The sequence below is a fragment of the Poecilia formosa genome, unplaced genomic scaffold, assembly GCF_000485575.1.
Source record: "Poecilia formosa unplaced genomic scaffold, Poecilia_formosa-5.1.2 Scaffold419, whole genome shotgun sequence".
Lineage (NCBI taxonomy): Eukaryota > Metazoa > Chordata > Actinopteri > Cyprinodontiformes > Poeciliidae > Poecilia > Poecilia formosa.
Genome location: NW_006800358.1, coordinates 365,010 through 377,021, shown reverse-complemented (window position 1 = coordinate 377,021; position 12,012 = coordinate 365,010). Strand labels below are relative to the sequence as shown.

Below are 12,012 nucleotides of genomic sequence, written 5' to 3'. Positions count from 1 at the left end.
CTCTCTCTCTCTCTCTCTCTCTCCATGCATCAAGGACATTTGCAAGCGCCAAGCCAGCTGGGAAAGCTGAAGAGAAGATGTTATATATTATGTATGCATCCACATTAATGGCAGGGAAAACGGCATCTAAGCTGTTAAAGTCCAGAAGGGAGCCTGCGCTTACCGTTAGGTCTGTCACAATCTGCAATAAATCAATTAATTATATGATAAATTAAAATGAACTCAGTCATTTCCACTAGAGCAGCAGCTATTAAAGAGATACTCTCAGTGAAACTTGTTGAAAAACCCTGTATGAAGTAGTTAGTTTGCACTACCTGCCACTTTTGCCTGTTCTCCTTGTCTCTGCTGGATCATTAATATTTTCTGAAATGTAATTTTGGTTACAGATATTCCACTTTAATTATTGCTGCTTTGGTTTTTATTTTGGATTTTTAAAATGTTTTCCTAAATATTCTTCAGAAATAAAAGTGTTTGTGATATTATTTGAAACAACAATATTAACATTTATGGCAATAATTTTGAGGAGAATTTATCATCCAGCAAAATGTCTTATCATGACAGGACTAAATATCGTATGTTCTGGACTAAATGTTGCTCCGGAGCATAAATTTTATTTATTTATGACGAAATGTGTTGAAAGGTTCCACAGACACGTTGTCTGCTTTTTAAAGGGAATCTATTGTGAAAAATTCACTTTTTGCACGTTTTTATCCTTCTATTTGGGTCTCTACTGCTTCTGAAAACATCCCAGGCTCTTAAAAAAACCACCCAGCTGATTAACAGCAGTAGGTTAATGTTGTTTGGTCTGTGGAAAATGAGTTGCTTCTAAAACCTTTTGAATGAAACGTAGCAAATCAACAGAAACTGCCCCTCACCTCGTAACTGCAGCGAAGCTCAGCCCGTTACCTAGCAACCCCAGTGGAGTTCCACCCGTCGCCTAGCAACCCAAGGTTGGTTTCAGACTCAAAGCTGAAACTTTTGCCTTGACCAAACAAGCTTTGATCTGAAATACCTTCATTCAGAGGTAAAACTAGTTTTAGTTTTTTCCTGACTTTTCACCTGGCATGGCGGCGGGCAGCTGTGGGCTGCGGCGGTTTTTCACCAGCCGGTACTCGTTGCCATCTTTCCGATTTTTTCTCGGCGCTCCCTCATTGCTGCCTTCCCTGTGAAGACAAAAATCCCTTTCAGACAAACAGTTTCTGACACAGAAAACGTTTCTGAACCCAGACCCACATGTTGCTGGAGTTCTGCTGGGCCTCCGCCAGGCGAAGCTTCTTGGCGTGGTTTTTGCCCTGGTAGTGGGCCTGCGCAACCGCCAGCGAGCTGAAGGAGGCGTCACACAGCTTACAATAGTCGTTCTCAGTGGCCAGGATGACCCGGGGCGCCCCTTTATACAGCGCCTGCAAACACCAGACAAAGCATTTTACTGTTTGTGGTGAGAGGAGTGAGGGAGCAAACACGAAGCAAAGACGACAAAGAAACGTTCAGAACCACAGAGAGGCAGAAAAACAGATCTCTGAGTCATTCTCTGTTTTCTTTTACTGCAAAATACACACCAACCACCATTTAGAGATAAGGAAACAGATGTCTGATGTAAACAAATGGTTTAAATAAGAGTTTTTAATATAAAAATCAGGCCTGATGATGAAAATGTAAACTGTTCAATGCTGAGAGAAGAATGTGCATCCACAATTAAAGGAGACGTATTATGCAAAAATTCACATTTTGCATGATTTTGTACTTCTGTTTAGGTCTCTGCTGGTTCTAAAAACAACTCTCGCGTTAAAAGGAACCACCCAGTCGTTTTCTTGGGGTCTGGAAAATGAGCCTTCAGAATATAACATCACAAATCAGCAGGCACTGCCAGTTACTTAGCAACCCCACCGGAGCTCCACCCGTCACCTAGCAACCTCACTGGAGCTCCACCCGTCACCTAGCAACCTCACCGGAGCTCCGCTCGTCACCTAGCAACCCCAGTGGAGCTCCGCCCGTCACCTAGCAACCCCACCGGAGCTCCGCCCGTCACCTAGCAACCCAAACCACCTTCCACATGCAAATATAAACGTTGAGCTGGGGGGGCGTGGCCAGCAGCAGCTTATTTGCATTTAAAGTGACGTGACGCCCTAGAACAGCTCATTCTGAAAGGAGCTCAAAATCTCATTAACTGAGAAGGATTTTGTGCAAAAAATTTTTATGAAAACCTGTTCAAGGAGGCATAGTAGGTCACCATGAACCAACTGCAGCTGCCTCCCTCCCACCTCCTCAGAGGAAAACAGTCAGCAGTACACCCACCTCCGCAGATTAAACAGGTAAGTTGGTGCAGAAATGATGTAGCTTGGTCTAACCTGTCTGCCTCCATCAGCATCAGCGGCTCCTGAGCCGGCATTCGGACCGGCGCCCTCCAGGGCTTCTGGTATCCTGATGGCAGGCGGCTGCTGGCTGCCAGCATAGAAATTTCTCAACTTTTTGCTGTGGTTCTTTCCCTGGTGAAAAGATGCAGAAGTTAGTATTTTTTGTGGCCGGTTACAAGTAAACGTAACTAGTTACTACCCAATTCAGGTGTTGACATAAAGTACAAAGTAAAATGGCTGCTGAATGTTTATGTTGGCTACATATGTACATATTTATTTAAATTATTAATATGTCATGACAGTATAAGACGTTGTTCAATAGAATTTAACGTTTATTGATCTTTCAGATTATTATGCCATTACCATTATTGAAAATACTCTGAAAACAACAATATTATTGTTTTTTGTATTGTTTATCGCAATGACTAAAGGGACAATTTATCGTCCCGTTAAAACTGGTTATGGTGACAGGCCCGGCCACAACATCAAGTCACTTTTACAAAACGTAACGGTAAAAGTTGCAAACTGCAGCTTTAAATTGGGGGTGTGTTTGCACTCACCTGGTAGTGAGCTTGTGCCTGCTGAGCGGAGTTGAGTGTAACATTGCAGAGTTTACAGTAAAGTGGTTTGCACAGTTCTTCCAGACCCAGAGGGTCGTCCTGCTCCTCCAGCCCCAGCAAGCAGCCCTCATCCTGGGGCTGCTCGCTGGCAGGAGCTGCTTGGCCCGGCAGAGGCCCACACGGGTAGCTGGATACCGGTGCTGGTCCTGGGGGCCGTGGGGTAATCTGTGACGGGTCTGGGTCTGGAGCGGGGGGCGAGGATAAGGGGCCAGGGGGCAGCGGGAAGCGGCTGGGTGCGGGCGCCACAGGTGGAGGGACCAGTGCTTGAGCTGGGGGGAGGTGAGGAGGCCCTAAAGGCTGGGTGAGGTCAATGGTTGGAGGTGCTATTGCTTGTGTTGGATCTACAGGTGGAGGAACTAGAGCGTGCGCCATTGGAGGAGGGCCCATTGGTCGGGTTGGGGGCATTGGAGGCGGGGCTAAGGTGTGCGGCGGAGTAATGGACGGAGGCCTCAACGTGTGGGCAGAAGGCCCCAGACTCTGAGTGGGAGGAAGAGTTGGGGGTCCGATTGGTCGGGTAGCAGCAATGGGTGGTGGGCCGAGGGGCTGGGTGGGCGCCATGGGTGGAGGTCCTAAATGGTGCAGAGAGTCCATGTAATGGAAGGGCTGCTGGGGATGACTGAAGAGACTGAGAGGAGGCTTCAACATGGCGTCCGGACCTGAGAAAACCCAAAGGTCAGCTGGTTGATGTGTGAAGTCTGTGAAGAGTTAAAGGTCTATAAGTAACACTGTGTGCAAATGTTTCAGCACATCAGAGGCCAGAAGACCCTGAAGGTGTTTAAGTCTTGTTCACTGTCAGGCCTGGGACCGTTTCTGTTAACTGTGAAATGTCTGAGCAACCTTCAGCTGGAACTGGCTGGAAATGTTCAACTTCTGAAACTCAGAACATTTCCAAGTTTCTCTAGAAAATTTCAGAACTTAATCTCAGAATTTCATTTTTTAAGCAATTTTTTTACTTTTCAAACTTTTAAAAATGTTCAGCTTTTGAAATTTTTCACAAGTTTTTGTCGAAGATTTCTAGACTCCTAAAATTTCTGTTTTTTTTTTAATTTGTGACTTTTCAAACTCAGAAAAGTTTATGTTTGTTGTTAGAAACTTTCTGTGACTAATCTCAAAATGTCATTTTTTTCATGCTCTGAAATGAGCAAATTTAAGACTTCAAACTCAGAAATGGTTTTTTTTTCCAGAAAATTTCAGATATTTTGGTGGAAATTGACTCCTCCTGTTTTTTGTCTTCAGTGGCCCTAATTCGCCGCTGTAGGTTTTAGAGAATGCTTTTATTCACAGTGAAATGAATCCTGAAGGACTACTCAGCAACGAAGAAGCAGCATAAAAAGCCAAACATGCAATTCTGGTTTTAACTAAAAGCTTCAATGTTATTGCGAACATAAATGCAAAAACTCTTTTAAACTTAACAAAAACATTTTTTGAAGATAAAAATAACTTCCATTTGATTAAAATGATGATAAATGTCTATTTGGTGGATTCTGACGATGGCGCAGATTTAAAGCCCAGCGGCAGAACGGATGAAGAGTGAACTGAAACACATTCTTGGACAGAGCTTGGAGCTTCACACTTCAGTGGGCTTCAGCAAGATCAGGCTGAGCATGCAGCGCCTGCAGTCAAGCATACAGGACATCAGATACACACACACACACAGTACCGACTCTAACTCCATGTTTTTTTCCCCCCTTTTTCATCCTATAGGCCACAAACACACACACATCTTCTGGCTTAGCTGGGTATTCTCACTCCTGTTTTCAGGATTGCTTTGTCACTGCCTGTGCGTGCGCGTGTGTGTGTGTGTGTGTGTGTGTGTGTGTGTATGTGTGTGTTTGTGTGTTTGAGGTGGGGGTTGTATGTATAACTCTAAGTTGTCAGGTCAGTACTCGGCAAACAGCTGCGTCAAAACCCACTTTGCTGAACGCTTTCATCTGAAAATCCGATTGAACGCCGTTGGCAGTGAGACCCAGACCCAAAATAACAGCCTGGGGTGTTTGTGTTTCCGAGCGCCGCTGCCTGTCCGTCCCTCTGTCCGCCCCGTCCGGCTGTCTGTCACCCGGTCCTGCTGACCTCAGGAGAAAGGTATGCCAGACAAGCCGACCTTACTATTAGTCATATCAGGAGGAGTCACACGGCCAACGAGGAGAACCAACTCAGTCCATTTAATTCTTTATTGATATTTTGAGTCCTGCCCTTTTGGCCTTTGTTTTTTGGAGCTGCTTATTTAGAAATGTTTTTAAATCTTCAAACACTGATTTTTTTTAAAGTAAACTAAAAAAAAGAGGGTTAAAGGGGACCTATTGTGTAAAATTCACATTTGACACATTTCTGAGCTTCCCTTTGGGTCTCAGCTGCTTCTGAAAAGAAGCCCAAGTGCTTAAAGGCGACACATTAAGCTTCTTGATCGGGTTAAGGTAGGTCCATGGCCTATTCAAAACATGTTGATTACATGTTTTCATTGTACAGACCGCTGCCAACAGCTGTAAAATCAAAGAATCTGAATTAATATGAGTTACATTTATTTTCCCTTTGGAATCAATAAAGCATTTTTTAATTTGAAGTTTTTTTTGCGCAAAATTATTCTTAAGTAATCTGCGATGGATTGGCGATCTATCCAGTGTGACTCTGCCTCTCGCCCGAAATGTTTGCTGGAGATGGGCACCAGCAGCCCTCCTGACCCCACTGGGGGCAAGAAAATGGACAGATGGATTCTTAAATAATAAGATTTTGAGGCCACGCCTTCAACTGGAATGTGAAAATGGCTGCAACAGTACATCTTTGAAAAGCAGAAGTGGAGCCTCCTGCACAACCAACAAGAGTGCAGAAAGCGGTTTCTGGATGGTAAGTCAACAACAAAATCCTTGTCTCTTCCTGGGTAAAACCAGCTGATCAAATGTGCTGGAGCTCTGCTTCGGTTGCTAGGTGACAGGTGGAGTTCCGCTGGGGTTGCTAGGAAACGGGTAGTGCCTGCTGATTTGTTATGTTACATTTTGAAGGTTTTTTAAATGGATCATTAACTAATTGCCCAAAAAAATGACTGGGTGTTTTATTTTTTAGTGTGTTGCTGTTTTCAGAAGCTGTAGAAACCCAAATAGAAGTACAAAATCACGCAAAATGTGAATTCAAAAAACAAATCGAGGTTTATTCCCACTGTTTCTGTCGTCTTTAGTTGAGCCCAAACGTACACACAGAAATTCTCCGCATGTCTCAACATAACCAGGAAGATCCAGGCTTTGTGTTGGACTGTCTCTGTTCCTCTACATGTAACATGAAGCCTCTTACATCCCAGACTCTACTGTTAAAATCATGTAGCATAATTATGAACTGCAGCCTGAGTCTGTTTGAATGAAGAATACTAAGACCTCAGGCAGATTTTCTTCTTCTATACCACATTGTTCTTGTTTGCTTTTCTCCAATATAATTAACCCTTAGTTGGCTGAAAACACTGCATATATAGGAGAACAACACAGACAATAGATACTTCCCAGCCTATTATTGTACTCTTGACTCGAGCTGGAAATCAATAGATCTAGTCTCTTGATGCACAATAGTCTACCAGCCTCATTTTTTATTTCCCTTAACAGCTGGATTCTAACGGCTGATTTGAGGAACTGGGGAGAAATATTACTGTGTTTTGATGCTTTTGAATTGTATTTTTGGGAACATGTGCCTCAGTAGAGGAAGTCCTGCTCTTGTTGCTTAGAGATGACATTAAGGAAAACTGCAGGAGATATGAGCAGAAATACCGACTTCTCCTAATTATAGCAGGTTGCAACCACATAATCCAATGTGTTTTATTTAGATTTTAAATGGCAGATTAACTCAACGTGGTGCAAAATCGGGAAGTGGATGATTGGTTTTCAGGCAAAACCATGTTTCTGAAAAGTGTGTTTGAATTTGCATTTAACCAAATTACAACTCCAGATCTCTTACAGTTTAAATAGACTAAAATCTCTCTCCATTCCTCTGTGTAAACTAGCTTAAGCTCAGTTGGGAATCTGTTAACAGCGATTTCTATGTCTCACCACAAATTCTTGACTGGATTTGGGTCCAGACTTTGACTAGGTCACTACAACTTATAACAAGACATTTTCCAATGATTTTTTTTAAATAAGTGAAATAATCTGCCAGTGGAACTAGTACTTTTTAATCAATGTTGAGGAAAAACAAACTGCTTTCTCTTGCTGAAAAGTTACTAGTAAGTTAGTTTTGTCTTATTTCAAGTGTACTAAGATATTTGCACTATAAACTAGACAAAAATAATCGGCAAGGTTATGTTTCCCAATGTATTGATGCTGAACGTAACTGTGTTTCCATTACAGAAGTGCGCAGAACTTTGTTGATATTCCACTAATGTAAAACAAAACACAATTTCTGTGTTTCCACTAAGTAAGAAATGCATTAAAATCAAATACAAATAAGTTTGTGCATGAGATAACTCATTAAAAACATGCTGCGCTGTCATTCTCCTACCATTTCCTGTCTTCGTCTTCTTTGTCGTTTCTGGTAGTAGTAACATCCAGTTGTTCATCACAACAACTGGATCTTGTTGTTTTTACCATCACTTTTTTACTCGTGATGGTAAAAAGTGTTTCTGTTGCAGTTTGTTTGTTTACTTGAGTAAAATCCTCTGTTGTCTGCACTACAATTTTGGCCCCTTTGAGCTCCCGTAGACTTTATGTTGGCTAGATAGGTCAAGGTTAGCATTTTATTCACTTCTGACTTTGCACTTTGTAAGCAGAAACACAGAAACATGGCTATTCCTGGCTGCAGGTTCATATAAATACTCACCATTTTGACCGCAGCAATCAGCTGCAGGTCAACAATCAGGATTACATAAAGCCCAATTTCCAATGCTTCATTATCCACCCATCACACTTCTCCTCAGCTGGTTTGTTTTGTTCTCACAGCCTCCAAAGGAGCTGCCAGAGATAAAAACCTTGATGTTATTTCAGACGCTCCATCACTTGTCAGATTTCTTTGAGCTTGACTCAGGAGTTTGCAGCTCGCTGGTTGAGCGCCCAGAAACAAAACGCAAACACAGAGTCTTCAAGCCTTTTTTTAATTTCACTCGCTCCTCTGAGAGTCTTTAAATAGGCCAAGTGTTCATTTTCTCTTGAGTTTCTTTTGTAGGTGCCGCGTTGTGTCACATCAATTATGGAGTGATAGGAAGCACATGCCCTCTGCACTGAATCCTTCTGGACATTTCACTGTAACCGTCAGTTACTGTAAACTCTTCATTTGATTTTCACTTCTGATTAATTTTTCAGGAATTTAACTAACCTCAACATTAACTGAGAGGCGTTGCCCTTTAAGTGATTGTGTTGCATTTAACATTGATTTTGGCAGAGCAAGAGGTCTTGTAGAGATGAAAGTTATCGATTAATGAGTTCATCTAAAGATGATGATAAGCTGACATTTTCTTAAAGTCTAAAGATTTATTTTGTATTAAGAGGGTTCACTGTTTTTTCATAACATAAAAGACTAACTTTTCATGAAATGCTAAGTTTAAAAAAGAAAAAACACACTTGAGCATTATTTTGTCAGTTGCAGAATAAACAGAAGGTTTTCTCAGAATATTTGTAAAATAAATTACAGGTAGTTCCTTATGTTTTGCTTTTTGAATTGTTTTGAGGAATACACTCACTGTTTTGAAAAGATTGAAAAAGATTCAAGAAATGCACCAAAGACTGTCTCATGTTCCCATTTCTATTTTTTTAGTCTTTTCCTTCTGAATCACAATGACATCATATGTCAACAAATTACAGTAAAAACAATAAATCTGAAACTTGTCTCAACAAAAATAAATAAATTAATCATGATAAATAAAACGAGCTCAATAATTCCAATTTGTATGATTTATTGTTTTTTTTCTCTTTCTACCAAAAACTGGATGATAAAAGTTTTCAATCTGCTGTTTTGGTCTCAACTAGCACATCTCATAATTTATTTTATTTGTTGTTTTGTTGATTTATTTTGGATATTAAATGTCTTCCAGTTCCAGTGATAATTGTTCATTAGAATTTAAAGTTTATTGATCGTTGTCATTGTATTATGACCATTTTATTTCTTGAAAATGGTCTGATGAAAACGATATTATCGTTTATCGCAATAACATCTGGAACATTTTATCGTCCAGCTAAATATAGTTACAGGTCTACTTGTCATCAAAACTTTACTTTTATATAAAATCCTGTTATATTGAAAACATGATTAATCAATCTGACTGTCTTATCTGTACGCAGTGAAAGAAGGACTTGTGATTCTATTCATTGATAAATATTTAATTTTGAGAACTAAGAATTTTGAGAAAGGAACTGACTTTTTGCATTTTAAACCATTTTTACTGAATTGCTATGAGAAATGTTGAGAAATGCACCAAAGTGACTGAGAAAAACTGCAGACTGTCTAATGTTCCCATTTCTACTTTTCCATTCAGAATTACAATAACATTACCTGCCATCAAATTACAACAAAAGCAAAAGCGTGAATGTTGTCCAGTTTCTTGTCTAGCTGCAATTCTCATTATTTGTCATCAAAACTTTACTCAAGAAAATCCTGATGAACTGAAAACATGCCTAATCAATCTGATGAAGCAAGGACTTGCTTCAATGTGTCAATGAACCTTCAGTTCATTTTGAGATAAATTTTGGTCATGTCTCTAAATTTTGAGATATGACCAAAGGATTTTTGGAAAGAAACTTGCTTTTGCAGGTAAACAATTGTGTTTTACAGTTTTACAGAGAGAGAAATGCACCAAGGCGGCAAACACATACACTGTAAAACCTAATAATTAAATCCAAAAGGTCATCTATGGGTTCCCAATGAATAATTGGAGGTTTATTAACATGAATAATGAAGTGGATTGATCAGTCTCTCGCTGTGAACATGGTCAGCGCTGCAGCATGACAGATTTTGGCCCTATGTGCCTTATTTCTCACAGGAAGGCGACTACGCAGGTTCACCAGGGAGACTTTCTTTATGGCTGTCACATGTCAGCAGTTCAGATCGAGCTAAAGCTCTGCCTGCTCCTCTCCGGCTTCAGATGTGAAGTCTCTCCAGTGCACGTGTTTCCTAGAGCTATCCACAGATTTTTGCACCGCAGCATCTTGCTGAACAGAATGGAGGCTGGTGCACCCCAGCAGCAACATCATGAAATATAACAGCGGCAGGGGCAACCCCCGTTTCTACACCCACGGACCGCGAAGCGATCTGCAATCACCTCACACCGGCTTTCACCAGTTTTTTCTTTTCTCTCTCTCTCTTTTTTTTTTTTTTTTTTGCAGAATAACGCAGGAGAGTTTTTCCACGTCAGCCTCAACTTACCTGGCAATCGTGCAAGATAATGGCTGCTGTCACTGTAGCCGACAGGCGGCGAAGTGTAGTTTCTGCAGTATTCTGCGCTCTGGTAATATGCAGCATCCCCGCTCCTCAGCTGCAGCGCCATCATCGCCGGAACATCCCTCTGCCAACTTCTCCTCTCTGAAAAACCGGGCGGTCAGACAGGATGACAGTCCCGACCAGGACGCGCACACCCCGGCTTTCACCGGAAGGGGAACAGCGCGCAGAAGATCCCCAACCCAAAGCACAAATTCACGCCGCTCCTCATCCACTGCGCGCGTTTTGGTTTTGCTGTTGCCACAGATGATCGGAAAATGTCGTGTAATTTGCGAAGGCGCTTTTGGATTGCTTAAATCACCCGGAGGTTCTCCCAGCATCCCTCTCCGTCTTGGTACGGCCCATTTCCGATGCCACTGCTGCTTCTTTGCATGGGTGGCAATAATGACACATTGTATAAATATGCTACACCTATGTGGTCAACTCCAGCCACCGAGATGGCGAATTATGACTAAACCGATATGCGTGTAAACAAATAGCAATGCATTAAGATAAACATAATAAATTAATAATAGCAATGAAATAAACCAATAAAATAACTTCTGACTGCTGAAGTCCGGGCTGTAAAGAGTAAAAGTGTGAATGTGAATCTCTTCATCATACTTACAGTTTATATTTGTTTAGATCTGTCGCAATAATCAATAAATTAATCACATGATAGATTAAAACGAGCTCAATAATTTCCATTTGCATGTTTAATTATTTTTCTCTTTCTACCAAAAACTCGATGATAAGTCTTCAAGTTTTGGTCTCAACTTGCCCTTTTTTTTGAAGGACATTTTGTTTTGTTTTTTTGTTGTTTTTTTTACAGAGACTTCATAAATAATTTAATTTGTTGTTTCTTTTGTTTATTTGATATTTAAAATGTCTTCCAGTCTCAGTGTTAAATATTCATGATAATTTAAGGTTTATTGATATTTGAGGATGCATTGTAAATGGTCTGAAAACAACAATATTATAATTTATCGCAATAACTTCTGGGACAATTTATCGCCAGGGGCGTTTCCAGTCTGTTTGGTGCCCTGGGCCAACATGCACCACCATCACATAATTTAGACAGAGTTGGCAGTAACTACTTATGTTTACTCAGTTACATTTACTTGAGTAACTTCTTTGAAAAAATTTACTTTTAGGATGACTTTTGCTGTACTTTCTACTTTTACTTGAGAAATATTATTATGAAGTATTTCTACTCCTAGTTGAGTAAATTTTCTGGATTTTCTACCCACTGAGTGAAAAACAAACATGTTTTAACAAATAATTCACCAGACACAGACACACACCTGCAGTTTTTGTTAAAGTTTCATAAGTTTCAATTGAAATAAATGGATTTGGAAATTTTTTTTATTTTTCCTGGTTTTGTTATTTTGCAGTTATATAAATTATTTTAATTTTGGTCTTTAACATACCAAAATTTCAACATAACTTTATATTTTGGCCTTTCTGATTATGTAATTTTAAAATATTACATGATTGATGTTTTGATCTGTTACTTTGTTCTTAAATTGCCTTTTTACCAAGTATTTTTTGTAATTCTTTTACTTACTCAAAGTAAAAAGGCAAGTCAAGTACTGAGTATCTGATCAAAACATCAATCAATTAATATTTAAATCTTAAATAGTTAATCATTATAAAATTGTGTG

General features: G+C 40.3%; 1 protein-coding gene across 2 annotated transcripts in view; it reads right to left on the bottom strand.

Annotated features, from left to right (window-relative positions):
- The window catches only part of zmat3 (zinc finger, matrin-type 3), a 13,181-nt gene extending 2,341 nt beyond the window's left edge, over nt 1–10,840 (bottom strand). The window contains exons 1-5 of one of the 2 annotated variants that reach the window (XM_007576883.2): nt 10,298–10,840; nt 2,912–3,666; nt 2,346–2,483; nt 1,234–1,400; nt 1,060–1,163 (exon numbers count right to left, since the gene is read on the bottom strand). In XM_007576883.2, coding sequence (XP_007576945.2) covers nt 1,060–1,163; nt 1,234–1,400; nt 2,346–2,483; nt 2,912–3,666; nt 10,298–10,421 — 1,288 coding nt within the window. In that variant the 5' untranslated portion in view covers nt 10,422–10,840. The remainder of the gene's footprint in view (nt 1–1,059; nt 1,164–1,233; nt 1,401–2,345; nt 2,484–2,911; nt 3,667–10,297) is intronic. The other variant, XM_016663412.1, reaches the window with a different exon arrangement.
- Nucleotides 10,841–12,012: the final 1,172 nt, after the last annotated feature.